This window comes from Strongylocentrotus purpuratus, unplaced genomic scaffold (assembly GCF_000002235.5).
Source record: "Strongylocentrotus purpuratus isolate Spur 01 unplaced genomic scaffold, Spur_5.0 spur5_scaffold_17, whole genome shotgun sequence".
NCBI lineage: Eukaryota > Metazoa > Echinodermata > Echinoidea > Camarodonta > Strongylocentrotidae > Strongylocentrotus > Strongylocentrotus purpuratus.
The window spans coordinates 10785160-10808872 of record NW_022145602.1 but is presented as its reverse complement, the minus strand read 5'-3'; the positions used below and the strand labels follow the sequence as shown (position 1 = coordinate 10808872).

The window sequence follows — 23713 nt, the reverse complement described above, 5'->3', positions numbered from 1 at the left end:
CGTGGTACAAAATGCAATGTTCTACAATTTCTACCAGGTTTGATCCAGTCACTACTTTCGTTAATTTTCAGTCCCACCACTCTGTGCACGACTGACATCAATCTACTGACACATTTTAGTTCATGGAGCATTGCTGTGTATAGCGCTTTTCCGTTCTCTCTCTCTCTCTCTCCCTCTCTCTCTAACACACACACCCACACATACACACACACACACACACACACACACATGAACACGGGTCTTTCGTAGTCTCTGATGACATTTTAAACCTTCTCCACTTGTATATGTCTGATTCCTGGTCTATCATTCTCGGCATTATTTATAAAATAATTTCATAAGACCCCCATGTCTTTATTTTACGCACTTCCTTTCTTTAAAACAATGTGGGCTCGATAGGCCTACTCCATGTCCGTCATTCGCTGTTTTCGAAGCATTTGGAGTTCTCGGTTTTCAAAAGTTTTCGTTTCGCTGTGCATACTATTGGAGAGCTCGTACCACGTTTCTTGGCACACCGAGATGAATCACAGCGCGTTTACAGCGAAATGTCATCCCAAGATGCCCCTAAGCAATGAGGTGTGAGCTTTCACAACGTATGGACAGTGAAACAAAGACACCACCGTTACTCACAACTAGTCCAGATTCAGTCCGTTCGTTCTTTTTATTCCCCACACACAGCGCGGTCTCTCCACTGATCGCGCAATCCCCAAATTTCCGTCCACACGAACCCAGATTTAGAGGAATGGCTAGGTCTACTTTCAACGTTGAGGGTGTGTTATTTTATCAGCTGATTGGGTGCGCTAAACGAAAACGGTACAGAGGCTGGACTACTCACAACCCGCTCATCAATCATACATGTGCGTGTGTGTGTGTGTGTGTGTGTGTTTAAGTGTGCGTATGTGTATGCAGGGGAAAGTCCAAAATCTTGTCTTTGGGGGAGTTTAAAAAATAACTGTTGGAATTTAGGTAAGAAGAACAGAATATTACAGGGAGGGAAGGTAAGTTAGCCTTACATTTACAGAAGTGGGAACAAGTGAAGTTTTCATGAACTTCTCACACAGGGCTATTGTGGCTGTTGTAGCCTCGTTTAAAGGTACTATGTCCCATTTGCAGGCCCAAAAAATGAAAAAGTTAAATTCCAACTGCATGTGAAAGATAATACTAATTTAGAACTTCCCTTAAAAAGGTGGGGCTTGAAAATGTCTTCAAGTGGGAAAATAAAAACTATTAGTTGTCAAATCGACTTTAGGGATATAGAGCCCAAAAGTAATAGTCTTGATTTTCAGACAATTGTACCGAATGGTCATACGTTTTGTGCTGCGCAAAGACTCAATCAGTTTAATCTTGGCCATCACAAGAAGTGTGTTATTGATGTAGACAAATGCTCATGTACCCTTTACAACTCTTTTCATGTATGTTATTACCAAAGAAGAAAAAAGCCAGTCAGTCACTCAATAGTGTCTGACAGTGAAGTCTAGCAAGTAAACGGGTTTCCTTGCATAATTTGAATACGAGGACACTGCTAACGTTTAAATTTCACAGATAGGACATACATGACATATTCATAATTCCTGCACAGTTCTACAGAATTTGAGGTTGGCTGCAAAAGGGACATAGTACCTTTAAATGATTTTGTTTAAAAAAAAAAAAAAAAATTCTATTTGTCTGTCGCTCCAATTTGGGGTATTCTGAGGAGGCTAGGAACAGTGTGTGGTATATGTGTGGGAGTGTGGTCGGGTGGTTTGTGTGTCGCATAGCGGGGAGGGGGAGGGGGTAGTAGTGTGTTTGGTTGGATGGGGTTATTTGTTTTATGTTACAACTGGTTTCATTTTTGTTTTCATCAATCGTTCAATCTATGTAATGAAAATGTTTTAAATTCATGTCAAATAAAAACAACTGTATTTTATTTCTAAGATTGAATTGTTGTTTGGAATCAATAATATATAACAAAAGATTCTAGGGCAATGTGTGACATTGCCGTTTACAAAATTTGCTTCCTTTTTTATTGGCACCCCTATTCACGGTTGAAGCAGGGAGAAATATACTCGTGACGGCTGTCCATACAATCAGCTGTGTTGAACGCAGCAATAGGTGACGCAAGTCCTTTCTATCATGTAATCATAGATAAAATAATGATGAATAATAATAACAATGACATAGAATCAGAATATAAAAGGATATTTGTATCAACCCAATGCCTTTGTGTGCATCAGTCATTACTCATGCGAGGACAACAGAGAATAATAAACCAACTAATTGTTCTTAATGCAATGAATAGATAATGTTTTAATGAAAGAGTATACACGTCAATACAGGATAGGAAACTTTGCTCAGTTACATAAGCATGTCCGTTTGAGATGAATCTCTACAAAAACAAAGTAAATAATAATATCATCTTCATAGCAAAATATCATGATAAAACCGTGTTTATACAATTGTATTTTAGATGATCGTTTACAAAATGAAATGGGGAAAGAAAGAGGGAGAGAGAGAAAGAACTGGGGATATTCAGGGGGAGCTTGTTAGCACTTTTTGAGACACGTGCCCCCCTCCTAGATGGATTGACAATCCTGAATCGTTGATCTTTTCTTTCTCACTCTCTCGTTCAGATATGACACAGTAAACCGCAGCAAAAGTTACAAATATCGCTGCGCGTTTTTACTGAGCTATATGTTATGAGATACAGAAAAGTGACGATTATTACATTATACGTCATCATAAAAAAACTACCCGATCTGCCGCGTCATTTCTGAACGGGGCCTTATGAGTTGGTTTCTTTTCAAAGGAATTAAGTTTTGGGTTGAAGCAGTTAGCACAGTGGTTAGCAACCTAGGGTTAGTAAAATTTAGGCAAATTCGTCATTTTGGGGGTATAGACTAGGGGACGGCACTGGTTTCCAACTTTTGTCAAAATGTGTTAAGTCTCTACGCGGTGGTATCACTTCTTATTGACATCGTGTGTGGCACATGATAGTCAGAAATTTTTCGTAAAATTAGTAAATGGCGGGAAAGTTTGCAGATTTGATAAAAAGGGATTTTGATTTGATGAAAAGGGGTGATATTTTTCACAAACATGTGAATGCATATATTTTCTTTCTTTCTCGAAAACAGGCTGAGGGGGGCTTCTAAACATAAGGATTATATCTAGAGCCTTATCTTTGTATCAGCTCTTGTGCAAACAGGATCATGTTTTCTATATTTGTGGGTAAAATGTTCTTGAGAGTATGCACAAAAGGGTCCTTTTCGACTCCGTTGTAACGATCACGAGTCACACCTTTTAATATGAAGTGACATCACCCAACCGTGAATGAATAAACGGCCGAGCGAACGTGCAGAAAAAAGCCTCTATATATCTTAGCTCCCAGTCCGCCCCAAGTTCAGTGTGTCCGCTGCCTTATATCATCTATTTGTCCTTGAGTTCGGCCAGGAGATCTGATAGAGCCTGGAGGACATCTTTCTCCTTCAAGTCTTCATCATTTTTGCCATCGGATACTGGTGCAGCAGCAATCTGTTTGTAAGAAATTAAAAGAAGATGATAATGATAATGATGATACTCCTACTGACAGCGTGAGCAAAGTCATTAGTTGTGTCCAGGTGGCAGAGCCTTCGGAAGCTCAGGGGTTTTAGGCATTAAATTACGGTCAGAAAAGTATCCAGGGGCCCGCCTATGGGCTCTTGGTTGGGTCAAGGGGGCAGAGCCCCAAGAAGCTTAGGGTTTTCAGACATTTAATCACGGTCAGATGAGCATTTTTTTGATACCTTTGTGACACTGACAGGACACCGATTTGCGTGGGGTCAAGGGGGCGGAGCCCCCAGAAGCTCAGGGGTTTTAGGCATTACATTACCGTTAGATCAGCCTGGAGGACATCTTTCTTCTCCTCTTGGGCAACGGATACTTCTGCAGCAGACAACTGTTTGTAAGAAAATAAAACACGATGATAATGATGATGATGATACTCCTACTGCCACCGTGAGCAAAGTCCCGCTATTCTACATCCCTATGAGGGTCTTTCACACCGTCCAAGCTGACTCGGCGAACTCACAAGCAGTCGAGTATAGCACATAACCAGATGAAGAAATCAATGGATTATACTAAATATGACTTGTAAAATGTGACCAAGTTATTTAAAGACGGCGCGGTCAAATTCAAAATGCTGCAATCAATCATTCACAGTTTCATACATATATCATTTTGTTATATTTATCATCTTCTCTGACCTAATAGAGGTCAACCCGATAGTACTTGCGATTCCACTTTGGACAGATTGGAATCAGTGTAAACATGTAAACACCAACAAGAAGTTGGCGTTTAGGATCTATGTAGCTTTACTGTAACTGGAAGTAACTAAGGGACAGGACAGATCCAATGGTCCAGGTCTATCCAGGGACATGGGCTGACGTCAAACAGACAATTTAGTCGATGTCAGGATACTCAAGATGCAAAAAATACCCACATTAAAGACATAGCTATGGATTTACATTTACCATTGAATTGTATTGATTTTGGGTTTAAGATTCATATGATTGTAATTCATTTATATTTTATTTTGTAACACTCATCAGTGCAAGTTGGTCTTTCGTTTGCAATTCTTAGTGGCAATGCCTGCAATAAAATTATAGCAACAGATCACAGCCTTGTGACAGTATTTATCTTCTACACTGACTTCACCATACAAGTTCAAAGTTCACCAATGGAATCGAATGTAAAGGTTAAATGTAATGCGAAGTTTTGGAAAAATTTGAAAATTGGATGGATAGTAATTCTTGAAAATGTTTATATATTTGGATGCCCGTGTGGATGTTATATAAGCACTAAAAAATATAGCCCCTAAAACACTTCTGCTTTCGAGGAAATTGAATGATCAAAATTTACCGGTGCTGCGGTAAATTTCAAATATTTCAAATAGCCCCTAAGGCCATTCCATGGAAGCTGCGACCATGAACATCTCAGAATATGCAGTTGTGATATCGATTTTAGTCAAGACACATTGTTTTAGAGCTAAATTAATATCTTAACCTTGAGAGGGAGCTATACAACATAACGAGACTATTATTTACCATTTCATCTTTAGACTCGATTTCAACCGCGACAACGATCACTGAATATTTTAGGATCGCATATGCTTCCAATATGTTCATTTTAACCAAAACTTGTATTACCTTTAAACAAGGGATGCGAATGAAGTCAAGATTGTAATCATCATAGTGAAGTAATTATCATAAATTAAGCTTGTAATAGGCATTTGCTTCAGTTTGAGTTTTTTTTAATTGCCTTATAGTCAGTGACTGTCTGTAAGTACAAAAGTGAGCAATCGTTTTGGAATGAGATAACACAGGCATAATGGCTTTTGAACCACATTCATTGCTTCAGCCCAAACTTGGTGCAAGAGGATTTTGACAATATTCTTTTTAAAGCCTGCTGCTCAGTCGTCCGTGGCAGCACACTTATGAATACGGTGCCATTATACAGGATATTAGTTTCCCTTTACCATTAAATATGATTTAATGTTACATAGGTTACAACTTTTTGATTAGAAGCTACCAAAGTTGGGAACACGTTTTCGATACGAGCTGTGTGTATATAATATGTACGCTCACATGATGCATTTACTACATGTAGTTGAAAACAATACATCTTTTTAAAATCTATTCTTATCTGTCTTTCAAGATGATCCTTACCTGTTCTTGTATTTTGTGAATAGTCTCCATATCCTCCCCTTCGCGCTTTCTAGTAGCTGATGAAATATTAACGGAAAAAGGGAGAGAAACAAATTAAAATCATTCTTGTTGCATGATTTGTACTTAAAAAAAAAGACATTCTTTCATTGAATATGCATAACGCCGGCGTCTGAACGACAACTACTTTCCGTCAATATCATTTGGATAATCATTTTTTTTTTCAACCTCATTCTTTTTTTTATCATTAAATTCTACATACTCTATATCAGTAATTGTACTCGTACATATATTTAATATTGTCTAACCAGTCAATCTCAGCTCTGATGACAATTAGAATACTGCTATAATTGAATAGAAAATCACATTATCGTGTTTTAAAAAAAATTGAATTGAACAACATATTACTGAAAAGTTGCACACACAAAAAAGGAACGTATTTCGAATATTCATCCGATAACATAATTGTCAAATGTGTTAGTTAAACTATGCTTTATAATTCATAATACTTTTGTTTTCATTACGATTTCGTTGACTTGTTTGCTTTATTAAAAGGAGTTATGTTATGTATTTCAAAAACAATTAATAGAATTATGTGGAAAATTAATGAGCTTGAACTTGAAGCTACGTATTTGGCCTTAACGGTTTACCGAAGTGATGAACATACCTGGTTTACACAAGACCTCGGCGTCTACTGCGTGGGTACAGGCAGCCATAGCGGTGGAACTTAAATCACAGTCCATGATTGATGCCTCGTCGCCCTGACAAGTAACACCAGTGAGCGAAATCGGTCCAGTTCCAGCGCCAAAGAACTTCATTTGGTCATGCCTAAAGTAGTAAGAGGAAGGGGTAGGGAAGCCCAGCTGCCGGCAGGCGACATTAGTATCCATTTCGGTAAATCCAACGCCACACACTGTTCCCCATTGCCCATCGCGGTAGACCTCGACTATGCCCCACCCTAATCCCTCGATCTTTTTGGCACCTGCAACCCGGATGGCTGGAAGGGATGTAATGATGATGAAGAAGATGAAGAAGATAATAATGATAATGTTAATAATAATAATAACAACAATACTACTACTACTTCTACTACTATAATCATAATATTATTAATATCGACTATCAATTCCGAACCCCAAAAGAAAATTTTCATTCTGTCATGATGGTGACGCACTATGCAACCAACCAGGCGCGTACAGGGGGGGGGGGGGGGGGGGGGGGGGGGGGGTTAACATTTATTAATCAGGCCGAAAATTTCGCAACGACTCAGCCAGCCACTGAATAAGCGGGGGGGGGGGGGGGGGGGGTGAATAAGCGGCGGGGGGGGGGGGGGGGGTAAGAGGACACTTTTTTTTTTTTTTGGTCCCAAAAAAATCGCAACGACTCAGCCGACCGCTGAATAAGGGGAGGGGGGTAAGAGGACACTTTTTTTTTTTTTGGGGGGGGGGGGTGTCTCGAAATTTGAAAATTTGACATTTTGCTCCGTTAGGGGGGGGGGGGGTAAGTTCACCTTTTTTAGGTCAACTATGAGAGTTTTTTTTTTTGGAGGGGGGGGTTTACACATATAAAAATACCAAAGGGGGGGGGCTAACCCCCGAACCCCCCCCCCCCCCCTGCGTACGCGCTTGCAACCAACTCCCATTTAATAGTGTTAGACTGGCCCAGTCTAAACAGTCATTTGCAAGTCTGTACTGTCACGTCTCATGACAACGACCCAGTAGCGTACGCAGGATTTTTTCAACGGGGGGGGGGGGGGGTAATATTTATTTTGCAGCTTCTCAGCCGGCCGCTGAATAAGTGAGGGGGGGGGGAGTACATATTTTTTGTTTTGTCCCGGAATTGGAAAATTATAGCGACTATTATTTTCATCAGTGGAGGGGGGGGGGGGAGGGGGATAAGGTCAGTTTTTTTTGTTTGTTCAACCTTTAGCCCCATTTTTTTTTTTTTTACTTGAAAAAAGTGAGGGGCGGGGTTGTCCTCCGAAACACACACATCAAACCAAAATTGAGGGGGGGTTACCCCCCCCCCCCCCCTGCGTACGCGCCTCCAACGACCTATGACTGTGCTAAAATCGAAAGAAATTGACAGTACCGATCTTGAGTTATCCTCTACACAAAAAGTGCGGAGAAATAAAAAAGAAAGAAATAAAATTCTGACGAAATCTATGACAGACCACCTAAAAAGAAATCCAGAGACTTTTCTTTTCAGTAATAACAAACCAAAAAAGTATTTTAGCTTTTCCGCTTTTATTTTTGTCATTCGATTTGAAAGGACGTTTTTTTTTTTTTTTTACACTATTAAAAACAACAAAAACAAACAAATACGAAAGTACTTCGAATATTCATCCGATAACATAATTGTCAAATGTGTTAGTTGAAATATGCTTTATATTTATTAATACTTTTGTTTTCATGAAATGCAGTTATCAGATAGAAATATAGTGGCTGTATTTTTTAATTATTTGTTTACTAATAGGTATTCGCTTCGGGTCGGGTTGTCGGGTATTAAAAATCACCTAAGCTGTATTCCAACTGCCCCAAGACGTTCAAAGCATTCAGGAAATAATTCCCCACAAGGTACCCGATCACTACTCCTGGTTGTAAGGTGGTACGTTTAGATTAATGTCATGCCAAAAGATATGAGCGCCGCGACAGGACTAGTCCACTGCCTGGACTGTTCTCTACATGATCCGTGCTCGCTCACATATCATACTATAATATACACGTACGGACACACTTTTTTCGGGGAAGGTGAATTCGTGGGGAGTACGCATATCATACACGCGCGCGCATTCGGGAAAGGGCAACAGATTAAAACGACCATAAGCTGGTCTACGACAGGACTAAAACTGCGAACCATGCGATCCACGATTCGGTCAGATATCCTCTAGACCGTGACATTTCTACCTATGTATAAAGCTCCATCCCTTAGCACAAGTTACTACTAGTAAAAGCAAAAAGAGTTAACTGCTGTCCCGTACGATACCAAAGAGTGGTGAGGACTACCAAAGGAAACTGTGTTAAAAAAGAATAATATATGCAATGTATATATATACACTGTTGGTCATAATGGTGGAATAATTATTTTACCCCAGTTTAGGGAAGGATTTTAAAAAATTATTTATTTCTAATATATCTAGATAATGGCATACATTCTCAGATTTGATTAAATATTGATTTGCGAGTGTTTCTTTTGCGTGACTGCTACATCATATGTGTGCTACTATGCTAATCAGCTAGGGAACCTACGTCCTTAAATCATAATTGACAGTAATGAGGATTAATGCCTCACAAAAGGGCACTTATATAGCTGATCGACACGATTTTTATCCTGGGGCCTCACAGTAACGAGGCCATTGCTTAGCCCCTGAATCATGACTGTACGCAGTGTTTGCTAGGGTACGCGGCCGCCCCCACAAATCCCCCAAAACGAAGAAAATGCAATAAATTGTCAAAAATTCATTGCAATTTCCCCCCCGCCCCCAACAGGAAAAATTTCTCTGTGTGGCCATGCCTTGAACCATAATGCATGGCCCTACAGAGGAATTTTTCCTGTTGGGGGCGGGGGGAAAATGCAATGAATTTTTGACAATTTATTGCATTTTCTTCGTTTTGGGGGAATTGTGGAAAGGGCCGCGTACCCTAGCAAACACTGCGTACAGTCATGATTCAGGGACTAAGCAATGGCCTCGTTACTGTGAGGCCCCAGGATAAAAATCGTGTCGATCAGCTATATATCAGTGCCCTTTTGTGAGGCATTAATCCTCATTACTGTCAATCATGACTTAAGGACGTAGGTCCCTTAGCTGATTAGCATAGTAACACACATATGATGAAGCAGTCACGCAAAACAAATACTCGCAAATTAGTATTCAATAAAATCTGAGAATGTATGCCATTATCTAGATCTATTAGAAATAAATAATTTTTAAAAATCCTTCCCTAAACTGGGGTAAAAATAAATATTCCACCTTTATGACCAACAGTGTACCACACTACTCCCATCGCCCGTGGTTCATATCCTGCACTAACCGGATTTCTAACTTCGTGTCAGGACCAAACACAAAAAAGTTAACCCTATCAGTCTAAACGCATCCATAAAACCCCATCGCACACCCTACTGTAATATGTAGCTGGTCGCGGTTCTAGAACATTTCATTTTGTTTATTTTTTGGACGGGGTGAGGCCTTTTTTTATTTGGAGGGGGGGGGTGTGAGGTCGAGTGCTTGAAGATGTGTATTTTTTAAATATATTTATTAAGAGGCATGGGATTTGAGCCCCCTTAACCCCCCCCCCCCCCCCATTAGAATCGCTACTGCCCTGTTTACAAAACCAAGCACAGAAGAATAATTATCGGAGCAGGAGCAAAAGTCAGATTTTGTTTGGAGATTTGGACGACTCACCGCGACATATCACTCCAGCATCCTCAGAGTGAGTGCAATCTTCATCCCCGATATCGTTCATCCGGCAATCCACGATTGAAGCTTCGTTGCCTACACAGTTCACATTGTCCAGAAGGATAGCACCTGTGCCTTCGCCGAACGTCTCGGCCATTCTCGTGAAGTCAGAAGCTCCAGGGAAGCCCAACTGCCTGCACACTACATTAGCATCTTCCTGCCCCCAATGATCGTCGCACACTGTTCCCCATTGCCCTTCGGCATAGACCTCAACTCGACCTTGATTGGCGGAGCTACCTGATCCGGCAAGTCGCACCGGCACTGAAAGAGATATTTGCATTGAATATATGAAATGAAATAATTCTGCAATGGTCATTAAAAATGGTTAATAATTGTGCCTAATAATAATGGCACGTAAGCCATTATGACGTATCGCCACATAACACCACGTAAAACCAGATATCGCCACGTAACGTCACGCAAAGCCATGTAACGCAATGTATTGCATGTAACATCGATAACCACGTAACGACACGTAACACCACGTAACACAATTTCTTCCAACGTATTGTCATGTACTGGAACGTACTGGTATCTATATTTTATAAGCTGGGTAACATAACCTTCGTGTGTTGTTTTTTTTTCGTTTAAATATATGACAAGTGCGTGCAACAAATGTCCTATGAGCATTTACAAAGCTCTGAGTGACAAGATATAGAAATACGAAGCATACTAAGCCTACAATTACGTCATCATGATTCTTTTTAGAACAAAACCGCCTTGGGATACCGCCTCATATCTGAACAAGGTTTTATGGCTAAGGTTTATATGGAAATGTTATTGCACCGTTAACACATTGACAAAAATCCACAATTTCTAACCCTCTCTTTTTAGATGTATATTTTTGCTTAAATAGGAGAAAGCATGTACTGCATTGGTCATAAAGGAGTGACAACAGTGGTACAGCTACATGGGGTTCACCTCCCTCTCCCCGTCATCAAGATTTAATTATTTAATCGGATAAGAATTTTAGAATTTTTGCCAACATCCCCCCCCCCCTGCCAGAGAACCCTGGATCCGCCTCTGATATTTATATATGAATTGTACACTTCTCATGAAGTTCACTCTAGCTGATTGTCAGGAGAGGATAAGAAAGATCCATTTTCTTCAACCCCCTTCTCGTTTTTCCCCCGAGAATGTATAGACAGAGAAGGATTTTTGATTTTTTTTTTTTTACAAAACCAAGCACAGAAGAATAATTATCGGAGCAGGAGCAAAAGTCAGATTTTGTTTGGAGATTTGGACGACTCACCGCGACATATCACTCCAGCATCCTCAGAGTGAGTGCAATCTTCATCCCCGATATCGTTCATCGGGCAATCCACGATTGAAGCTTCGTTGCCTACACAGTTCACATTGTCCAGAAGGATAGCACCTGTGCCTTGGCCGAACGTCTCGGCCTTTCTCTTGAAGCCAGAAGCTCCAATGAAGCCCAATTGTCTGCACACTACATTAGCGTCGTTCTGCCCCCAATAATCGTCGCACACTGTTCCCCATTGTTTATTGGCATAGACCTCGACTCGACCTTGATTGGCGGAGCTACCTGATCCGGCAAGTCGCAACGCTGAAACGGAAAGGGATAATTGCATCGAATATATGAAATGAAATAATTCTGCAATGGTCATTAAAATGGTTAATAATTTGGCTTAATAATAATGCCACGTAACGCGACTTAACACCTCGTATCACTGCGAACGTATCAGGACAATAACCCCCTGGACAATCACACCCAGAAAATTACCCCCAGAAAACTAGCACCCAAGGACAATTACCCCCCGGAAAATTGCCCCCGAGGACAATTACCCCCGGAAAATCCCCCCCCCCCCCAAGGAAAATTACCCCCACCCCTGAAAATAACCCCCCGCCCCAGGACAATAACTCTTTCCCCCAAAATCACCCTTTCCCCTGTTTGTTAAAGGGGAATTCCAGGCCGATAATAAAGTTGATTTTTGTTCGGGGGGGGGGGGGGTTATTATCCTCAGGGGGGTAATTGTCCACGGGGGGGGGGTATTGTCTTTGCGGATAATTTTCCCGGGGGTAATTGTCCCCCGGGGGGGGGGGTTTCTTCGGGGGTAATTTTCAGGTGGGTAATGTTCCTTGAGGGTAATGTTCCGGGGGATTTTCCGGGGGGGGGGTAATTGCCCAGGGGGTAATTGTTGTAAAACCCACTGCGACGTATCGCCACATGACACCACGTTAAACCAGGTATCGCCACGTCACGTCACCTAAGGCCATGTAATGCAATGTATTACCACGTAACAATGATTACAACGTAACACCACGTAACACTATTTCTTTCAGCGTATTTTCACGTACTGGAACAAACTGGTATTTATACTATGTTTTTTATTTTTATTTATGTGTTTATTAAGAAATCAAATCATAACATATACAAACTTTCCCAAAAAATACAAATGCTGTGTTACAAAAGAAATTAATGACAAATTAAGATATTTACAAACGATTAAGATGATCTGGGGGAAGGAAAAAAAAGGCAGAGTACACGTAATAGAAATAATCATAATTTAACAATTACAAGTACAAAAGAAAGAACCTCGAGATAGCATTGTATCAGAAACTAAACATTTCGTTGGGCCCAAAATGAAGAAAAAGGAGTAAAAATAAGCCATCCACAGGTACAATGGAATCTCCAGACCACCAACAGGTTGGAGGAGCAAAGTCGAGGAATGAGACAATCCGCTCTACCCCCCCCCCCCTCACACACACACCCTCAACACTCTCATACTAACACTCAAACACACAACCACCCCCTCCCCCCTCCCCCCTCCCCCAACACACACAATCCACACGCAACATGCGGGTAAGACAGATCGCCTCACACACCGACCCCGCCCACTCCAGACACCCATTCGGCGAATTGCGCAGACAGAGCGTGGGGAAATCAACTGAAGTGATAAAAATACAACGCATTCCTGAATAGGCAATAAGGAAACACGCGTAAACTGACCCAATTCCAATCGAGGTTATTGCTCATGTTACACAGTGGCAATGTGATTTGTAAACAAAAATTATATGCACACAAGTAATGTAAAATTACTTGACTATGGAAAATACCTAACAGCAATGTAAAAGGGGAAAAGAAAAAAAAAGAGGTTGGAGTAACAATAAATACTTGTATCTCTGTAAAGGGGCACAGGAATATTTATTTAAACTATGTTAGCTGGATAATGTAACCGCTGCAGTATTTTTGTATGACGTATGAATAAATAACAAAAACGAATATTACCCCATAAGTGTGTAGGCCTACTGTACACAATGCAAAATTTATTTTTCAGCCCGCGGATATATGAAGAATTTTCTTAGTCATCATTAAAAAATAAATTGAGACCTAGATATGAAACTTCATGGACTTACTCTTTATGAGATACCCTATCATGACAGGGTTCAGAAATTGTGGTCATTCCAAGGGTACACCTCCGCCCCGCCCCGCCCCCGGTTTTTTTAGGGTTAAACTGTTACAATTCCCCTGAGATCAGATTGAGACTTAAACGTTTAAAGCCCTATTGCACTACTTGTAGCTACTTGCTCCCTCGATATAGAAAACAATGCCTACGGCGGTGCCCGTTGGTCCCCCATGATCCTCTTTTTTCTTATTTTAATTAAGAGCCGAGTTGATGAGATAACCAACTGTCAGTGACCATGCTGGGAGGTCTAATTCCCCTGGCCAAACTAGTGCAGACGGGCTATAAAACTAGCGTCATTTTCTTTAATATTACTGTAAATGATTAGATTGACATTTCTGAACATTTGCATTAATGCTTTTGTCTTCCAATCACTCCTTTTGTGACAATGTTTACTAGTTTAAGCAGCTTATTGCCGGGAAACGGTGCCACTTTTCCCATTGACACACCGTACATGCAAAGCATAACTTTCAGTTTTGACTTTCTTAAAGCCCCACTGCACTACTTATAGTTACTTGCGCCTTGTATATAGCAAACAATGCCTAGTCGGTGAACGTTGGTCCCCATGGTCCCCTTTTTCTTATGTTAATTGAGAGCTAATTTGATGAGATAACCTCCTGTCAGTGACCATCCAGGGAGGTCTAATCCCTCCTGACCAAACAAGTGCAGATAGGCTTTACCTCTTGAAATTTAGGTACACAATCTCATGACCACAACTCAACTTTATCTTTAACTATATTAACAGGATACCGTAACCGCTGCGGTATTTTGGTATGACGTATGAATAATTGACAAAAATTAATATTAACCAATAATTTACGTCGGACTAATTTACACTTTGCCGGTTATGTTAAAGGGTGATAATCTCTACAAAGAGCAATAATCAGAACTAAACTGGATATTTAAAATGACAACCTTTTACAAAATATATGAGGTGGACAAATGAAAAATGTTCTTACCTCCTTCTCGATAAACTATGAAGTAAAGAAGAAAAAAAAGAGTTGCATGTAAATTTAATTTGATAATGATTATAATGATATCGCCGTATAAGTACTCTCGATAATGTTAAAAGTGCATAATACATAATACACGTGGAAAGACAGGAATGTATAATACAACAAACGTATACTATAATAAGAAATAATTGATGGGGGGGGGGGGTTAAAATTTGAAAATCTCGCCGAAAATTTCGCAACGACTCAGCCGGCCGCTGAATAAATGGAGGGGGGAATATTTTGTTGCCTCCTTTAGCACAATCTTGAGGGGGGGGTAACATGTTCATGCAACATACCTTTTCTTGCATGATGTACCCCCGGGGTACGCGCCTGAATATGTAAACCGCACTACTCCCATCGCTCATATTAGATAGTTTTGTTGAACGACCTTAATTCTAATCATAATCTAACTAGTAACGTTTCTAGAAGTTTTTTTTTAATATTTTACTTTTAAGGGGTGGGGGGGGGGGGGTGCTGTCTTTGGGGCCTAGGGATCTCACATTCCTAGTCTGCACGTGCTTTGATTAAATGTACTATTGAGCACGGAGTAATTATTGTCGGACCAGGAGCAAAAGATCGGAGTTTGTTTGGAGGTTTCGGTGATTTACCCTGAGCAACGTTACATATTACTCCACCATCCTCATCGTGACCGCAATTGTGTATTAATATGTAAATGTATATGTGTGTTTGTGGGTGTTCACACACGTATAGATTTCTATGTTCATGCAACATACCTTTTCTTGCATGATCAATTTATTCATTCACATTTCAGTAATAATAATCATCTTGAACATATTCATACTTTGAAATGAGATAAGTTATAGGACTAATTTCCACTTTGTCGGTTATGTAATAACGTGATAATCTCATTAAAGAGCCATAAACAGAACTCAACTGTATATTTGAAATGTACTTATAACCTTTTACCAAATATAAGAAGTGGACAGATGAAAAATGTTCTTACCTGCCGTTTGAGTGCCTGTGGAATATGAAGTAAAGAAGAATAAAAAAAAACAGAGTTGCATGAAAATTTAATCTGATAATGATTACAATGATATCGCCGTATAAGTACTCTCGATAATGTTTAAACTGCATAATAAATATATAGACTCGAGAGAATTGAACTTCCTGCTTCTGAGTTTATCGCATACACATTCATTGCTTGTAATGATGATGATGACGATGACGATGGTAATAGTAATAATAATCATAATGATAATAATGATTATAATGATGATAATGATAACTTCATCTACAACTATCGGAGAGGACCTTAAGCCATCGCATATTATAGGGTAATTCACTGAAAATGGACTAATTATCCATGATTTTTTATAAACCCAGAAGAAATGTTTGGATTTCTAGGGATTTCCGCTTAAATTTTTTCACCAACATTTTTTCTGATTTCTAAGCTTTAAGTTGATACCAGATTTGGCTGCCGCTTTCTGCCGATTATTATGTCAGGGCCGATTGTCCTTGCCACATTGCCCGGAAAAATGTGTTTATTTTGGTCCGCGGCTGAATCATGAATGTTTCGCGGTCATAAATTACGGCGCGTGACCAAAATAAACACATTTTTCGGGGCAATGTGGCGAGGAAAATCGGCTATAACATAAGACAGGCAGAAGATGGCAGGCAAATCTGGTATCAACTTAAAGCTTAGACATGTTGGTAATAACATTAATGAAGGAATTCCTGGAAATCTAAACATTTCCTTTGGATTAATAAAAAAAAAAATTAATAATGAGTCCCTTTTTTCAGTGAATTACCCTATAATATATTATGAAGATTGTGTTTCCAGTGGCGGATCCAGGGGGGGGGGGGGCCGGGGGCCCGGCCCCCCCCCCCCCCCCCCCCTTGAGAAAAAAAAATCATGTAAAATCACGTGATTTTTACCTTTTTTGGGGGCCCCCCCACTGACCCCTGGGGGGGGGGGGGTGCAAATTGAATTTTTTTTGAGGATCCAAAAAAAAAAATGTGCTCACTACCCCCCCCCCCCCCCCCCCATGCTATGCCATATAGTTCCCCATATCAAACATTCTTATGCTAATAGGTTAGCTCTGCTAACAATTAAAAATCTATTTCTTGCGGGTCCTGCAATTATCGTTTTAACATTGCCAGGTAAGTACTTTATAAACCTGGGTCGAGAGTATCAGATGAGTGCAGAACACAATGTCTACAGATCATAAGATGTAACCAACGAGTAAAAAAAAATCGAACCCGGGACCTCCCGAATGAACGTTCACCAATATACCACTGCTCCATGTGTATCTAGGCCATCAGTGTGATAGAGGGTAGAGTATTCATAGTACGCTACGTGATTTTTTTTTTTTTCAGGGCCTTCATGGTTTTTTGGTTTAAGTGCCTTGATTTTTATGGACCGCGGTCCTGACTTGGAGAAGACCTGGGCTTGAAGATTAGGGCATTTAATCATAATTTTTGGTGGGGAAGGTTTAACAAAATTATCTAGGGATTCCTTTCGCCCCTTCTCACGACGTTTTGGTCATTTTGGCCACAAAAGTGGCCCAAACTGATCATTGTGGTCACTTTTGGTCAGGGGTAATTTTTCCAGTCGTTATAAGCGCCATGAGCACCGAAAGGTGGACCTGTGCGCTATACAAGTAGCCACTATTATTATTATTATTATTATTATTATCAGCAAAGGAGATTCGATGGACCTTTTCTATGTAAAAAGAAAAAAAATGTCCCTTGATGCTGGAAAAAGTGGTAGAATTGACCCCCGTCAACAACAATGTGGTCACTTAGGTCACTCTGTGGTCAATAAATGATAATTTGTATTGATTTTTGTCAAAAATCAGGCCAAAAATTTCAGTTAGAATCAGTTGAAGGGTGGGTTCTATCATCCAAATTCAATTTGGCCTGACTTAAGAACCATGAATAAAATTAATGCTAGGTATATCTACAGTGCCGGTTGAATGTACTCAGACAAATCTGATCCCTGATATTTGTTTTGGCAAAATCTTAAGAAACTATCGATTCTAGATTTAAGAATTATCGGTCCCATTTCAAACAAGTGCTTTATACACAAACCTTTCTGATTCAGCTAGGCCGTTAATTGTTTGTTTGTCATCATTGAATCTTTGGAAATGTTATTATGAACTTTATCCTAGTTAGAGATCGCAAAATGCACCAGAATCCTAATTAAATGCGAATGCCTGAAAGCAACGCAATTATATGCAATAGAGCAAAGTGACCGAGCTTTATATTTTTTCCCCAGTTTCATGATTTTAAACCCTTCTTAAACAGTCATCGTCTTTATACAGGCACTTTACTCTGAAATTAGGAGCACATAAACGTTTAGGAACCATAATATTCCTTTTCTCCCTTGTCTTCGCCTTGTTTTCCCTTATGCGTTTGTTGTGCCCAATCCCTTGGCAACCCTCCCCTCTTGGCAAATATATGGTCAATTAATGACACTAACCTCTGCATCTCACTGCTGCATCCCTGTTATGGTCGCAATTAACTGCTGCATCGAGTTTTTTCGCATTACAGTCGTAGAGTAGATTCTCCCTGCCGGTACATGCCACCGTGCTGAGTAAGACTCGTCCTGAGCCTGCGCCGAATGGTGAGGGCGATCTTATAGCGGCAGAAGCACCTTCAGAGAAGCCCAACTGTTTGCAGACCACCGAAGCGTCATTCATACCCCAGTAATCGTTGCAAACTGTTCCCCATGCTCCATCGTAGAACATCTCTACCCGTCCATTCGCCGCGTTGCTACCTGTCCCGGCAAGTCGCACATCTAACAGGAGTATAGAGGAAAATGCGAGTCACACATACAAAACAAAATAATCGGGGATACTTTGCAGACCGAGCACAAATCCTTGTCAATTGTAATGTATACCCCCCCCCCCCACTCAGTGTTATTTAGGGTACGCATATGCTCGTCCCCTCTTTTTGAAAGCACCCCCTATCTGAGGACTGCCAACATTTCCGAACCCCCCTTTCGCGGGCTTTTCCTGCCTTGGAGACCCCCCTAAATCAGGTAAAATGCTCAATGTACCCCCTAAATTCTGAATAACTTCTCAGGAGTCCAAAGAGATGAGAGAAAAAAGGAAAAACACCCCCTTTTGAAAGAAATCTCCGGGTGAAAAGTCAAATACAACCCTTTTTTTTACAATTCTCGGGCCGGACTTTGTGGCACGAAAAGCACCCCTTTACCGGATATTTTGGCAACACGCATGCGGTCATTCCGACCCCTGAGTGGGGGGGGGGGGGGGGGCGGGAATGTATAACAGTGAGCTAGGAGAATAGGACCTGCATGCACTGTATCTGTTCCTGACAATACGTACTCACACAATCAGGAGGTGTTTTACAAACACTAAGATCGAATTTAAGTTGGACCTAACTATGGGAGGTCGTTCATGCCATTGTTCGCTGTCATCATTTACTGGCATTGGTCTCTCAAGGAACGTACAATGGTCACAACACTACAGAATGTACATTTTTGTTTTGATAATTCATTATTGAAGGAAATAATATCATCTAAAGATCATAGCAAACAGTGGCATGTCCAACTTAAAGTCGATCAGAAACACTCCCCTGGAGGAACTGGGCTAGCCTTCACTCAATTCACATTAAAAATTGTAAAAAAGTGTCAAATAATTAAAGGGTTGGTGCTTGCCGACTAATTCTGCTTTCGTTTTTCCGAAGATTCATTTTTTTCTGAGGTTCATACGTCCTAAGGTTCCTACATCATGAAAACAAATTTTCTGTACATGGTGTACATAATTTCTAAAATTGATTTTGTTGCGTTATTCTGAAGGTTCATTATTCAGAAGGCTCGTAATTCCGTAGAGGAAATAGGATTCATTATTCTGAAGTTTTGTATTTCGAACGATAATAAAACAAACCCAGCGTTGTATGACTTTTTTTGGAAAATATGACCTTTCAATATGACCTTTGGAATTACGAAATATCAAGTCATTTAACTTTCGGAATAACAAACCTTTAGAATTACGGACGTCAAGAATAAACGAATCTTCGGAATAAGTCACTGTCTGCGCATGGGCAGATAAAGGTCATTTGTACAAAACTATAAAACCCACCGCGACGACTACTGGATAAGTGTTCATGAAAGTTGTGTAACCGTTTGTTTATGCATCGGCGGTACATTCTACGATACACAGGTGGAATCCTTATTTTCAAGAGGACAAAGATAAGGTATTCATAAAGCACTTTCATCCCTTTGACAGTGATTATGCTTAAATGCAATGAAAAGTGGGACGTCTCCATGTGTTGTAAGAGATCTGTGATTTTTCTCTTTTTGGGGGGGGGGGGAGGGGTGGTTGTGTACAATTAAGTCCTAAATCCAGGGTACGTTATTATTTACCTTCGGAAACAAAACGATACGCAAAATTTTAAGAGAGCACTCGCTGAAATATAATTTAATTATGGTATGTTAGTTGATAACGTATACATTTAATGTTTCTCTTCAAATAAGCCAGTTCACAGATACAATCTGTGCATGGGCAGATAAAGGTCATTTGTACCAAAATGGTAAAACCCACAGAGATGAATACTGGATATGCGCTTATGAAAGTTATGTAACATTATTCATTTATGCACCAACAGTACATTCTATGATACGCAGGTGGAAGTATTCTTTTCAAGAGGTCAAACAAAAGGTATTCCTGAAGCACACCTAGGACTTTGGCAATTATTATTCTAAGATGCTCAAAGTGGAACTTCTCCATGTGTAAAAAATCTGTGGATATATTTGGGGTCATTTGTACATTCTGTGATTTTGTAAGCGCTATTGTACTTTTGTTTTAGCGCTCCTAAATAATCGATAATATTATTAGTCGTAATAGCAGCGTTTCACAATTTCAAAATTCCTATCTAAAGTGTCTAGGTTAGTACATGGACCTATTACGGATGGACATTCGACGTGATTCTTTCTTTGATCCAATGAGATTCACCGCCTTCTGATTATGTGCATCTTAATAAGAACATTTAGCTGTTTTAACAATAACGACTGCGTTTATAGCATTTTCGGTCATTGACAAAGGAGCAGTTTCCCTCTCTTGGGTTTTGTTTGGGTGGTGTGCTCTGTAAGAGTGTGTCTTAAATAAAAACATCCCCAATGAGGAGCAGCAAAGTTGAAAAGCAGACGATTTTGGTGATATGAAATTACTGATTCGCACACTTTCGCAAACACCCATGCATGACCTTATAAAAACAATTAGAAGGCCATGATCTTTATAAGCCCTGTGCGTTGTAACTTTGGAATATTATGAGGAAATTGGGGGAAACGGGATTTAAATCACACCCAATCAAACATATAACTTCTATCTGGTAATATCAACATGTTTTTCAAAATAACATACAGTACACGCAACAACAATTTCCGATTATACACAAGAATTGCACATCGACTTCCCATGATTTAAGCGCTTTATTATCTTCTGCGCATGTAGATTAACATGTGTAAAATCACTATCTTAATTCTTTCCCGGCTTATTGGCGGTGACCCTCATGAGATCAAAGTGAAGAAAATTGTACGGAATGTTCATGAGACGACATTGACGGAGACGATCACAATGAATTCGATAACTAAACGACGAATGTCCATCCGTAATAGGTCCATGGTTAGTGCAAATCCCCAATATACTTCTTTGTTATCCAATGATTATTCTTTCTTTCTTTTCCCCCTTCCACAGGATACTTTATTTTCAAAACAAATTCCATCACATACAGTATATCCATATATTATATACAAATAATTAAAGAAATAATTTTCATACATAATGGCTTGACACAGATAATAATTATCACGCCCGACAACTTTTGTGGCAGCTAAAACAAACATTTATGACAAAATTAGTACTTTAAATTTATAATAAAAAAATACCTAACATAAAATACATGATCATGTTTATGTTAGCACATTTCCAACACTCTCAAAATATTTTCAAAGTGAAACCATTTCTTTTTCAATTTATTCTCTCTGAGATTTGTTTGGTATATATATGTTTGCATTTCATAATAACGTTTTACAGCTGATAAAGTTATATCAAATGATGGTAGTTGATAATCTTCGACCATACTTCATTAGAATAGTTACAAAAGCAAAAAACATGTATGATATTTTCATCATTGCTACTACAAAAAGTACACTTCTTGTCGGCCACTTCACCAAATCTTAACAAACTGTCCTTCATATATAATATTCTATTTAAAATCTTGATTGGTTGATATCTATTCTTAATGACTCTTAATGATTTATTTAATTTAATGAATCATAGAGTTTTAAGTGGGGCCAAACTTGACTAGCTTTTGCTATGAGTTGGCCCAAATTGTATAGTTATTTTCATGCTGAAATAAAACGTATCTAAAATTTTGGCAGTAAATGGATGAATGAAAAGTGAATGAAGGAAATGTATAACTTACCATAATTTGAGTAGGCGCTTGCCACACCGAGGCAGAGAAGAAGCGAGAGAATAGTGTAGCCTTCCATCATAGCACGATTCAACCAGGACCATCTGGTAGGATGTATCGATGAAAAGTGTTGCTAATTCTTGAAGGAGGTGCGTTTTTATAGTGACATGATAACAAAAAGAGCCTCTCCTTCAGAGATTTGAAAGGATTCGAAATATTTACAACCTTTCTCGTTAATGTAGATGGCGTTAACCAGTATTTCTTCAGACTACGCCCCCTTTAAACTAATCGGCTTTACATACAACATCATTTACAAACAGACAATTTCGGAGCGATCGTTTCGAGATTCACTGCTCTTAAATGCGCAGTAGGGCCATTGCGCATTGTGTGTTTACTATCAGGCAGATTCGCGCGCGCTAATTGGCGCCCGGTCTTAGCTCCGCCCAGTTAAGGACGTATATCCCTTCACACACAAAATGGCTTGCCTCTAAAGCAGGGCTCCCACTTAGCCGAGTTGGAACCTCGAGTTGTGGCGAGCTGGCGCGATCTTATGGCAAGCCGTTTTATCATTAAAACATATTTTTTGATATCAAGAATTCAATTCTTGATATCACGAAATCGAATTATTGATATCAAGAATTACCATTGCTTTACAACATAAAATTATTTCTTGATAACAAGAATTGATTTATTGTTATCAATTGATAATAAAACGGCTTACCATAAGATCGCGCCAGCTCGCCACAACTCGAGGTTCCAACTCGGCTAAGTGGGAGCCCTGCTTTAGAATCGGATTCTCGAAGAATAGGTACCTGGGCCCTGTTATTATAAAACTTTTTATCAATAGCAAGTGTCACATTTCTACAACAAATTTGCTCACAGCCTCTCAAATGCAACGACGGTGAACAAGTTGAATGAAACAAGAACAAGTTGATAAATGGGATAATAAGAGAACACAAGATCCAATAAGTGCACATATTATTTATTGTAATCTTACATACAAGAATCGTGAACTCCAAAATGTAATGGGGTGGTATTCCTTTTAACTGTTGACTTCAGTAGACGGTCACAGTTGAAAACTTCGCTTGGGGAGGAGGGGTGGGGGGGGGGGCAGAAAGATCAGGTAAAATATCGATAAGAGATGTGACCCCTCCTTTTCCCTGGGTCTGCCATTGAATAGATATATCAATCAATACGTTGACGTCTTCATAATGCTCATAATGTTTATCTGTATTGTCCATTCAGCGGTGGAAATACGTCGTATTCACATGGCATTCGGTACATAAATTAAAAAAATAAACACATTCATACAAAAAGACACCTTCAATAATAGCCATTTTGAGTCAACGGAAAATAAACAGGCACAAAAAAAGAACAAACTTAGACCCTTCCTGCATAGAAAATAACATACATATATATCAGTAAAGCGCACAGTCCATAATTGTTACGGGTGTCAATAATGTATTGTATTATTATTGTTATTATTATTGTTATTATTAGTAGTAGTAGTAGTAGTAGTAGTAGTAGTGGTACATGTAGTAATACTAATAATAGTAAAGATAATTATTTGTATTATGAGTTTCGTCATCATTATAACATTATAACATGCCCTAATTACAGAACAGGTGGTTTTGTCCATCATATTCAAACAATATTTTTTTACAACAATTTGGTTCACTATTCCAACATAAAATAAATGACCATCTGAACAAGGAAAATAGTTATGCCTCTCTTAACGTCACACCAAACTTCTCATGAGGCCCCTTATGA

General features: G+C 39.5%; 1 protein-coding gene across 2 annotated transcripts; it reads right to left on the bottom strand.

The window, feature by feature from the left end:
- Window positions 1–3287: 3287 nt before the first annotated feature.
- On the bottom strand, window positions 3288–22189 carry LOC587388 (neurotrypsin). Of its 2 annotated transcripts, XM_030988673.1 has the most exons (10): window positions 21956–22189; window positions 17988–18305; window positions 15510–15524; window positions 14510–14524; window positions 11381–11692; window positions 10075–10389; window positions 6340–6669; window positions 5676–5731; window positions 3842–3907; window positions 3288–3504 (listed from the first exon to the last, which is right to left on the bottom strand). In XM_030988673.1, exons 1-10 carry the CDS (start codon window positions 22023–22025, stop codon window positions 3400–3402), a joined length of 1602 nt encoding a protein of 533 aa, XP_030844533.1. In that variant the 5' UTR covers window positions 22026–22189; the 3' UTR covers window positions 3288–3399. The 2 variants fall into 2 exon arrangements, with proteins under 2 accessions (XP_030844533.1, XP_030844534.1); XM_030988674.1 differs by lacking the exon at window positions 10075–10389 and having other exon boundaries at window positions 21956–22187.
- Window positions 22190–23713: the final 1524 nt, after the last annotated feature.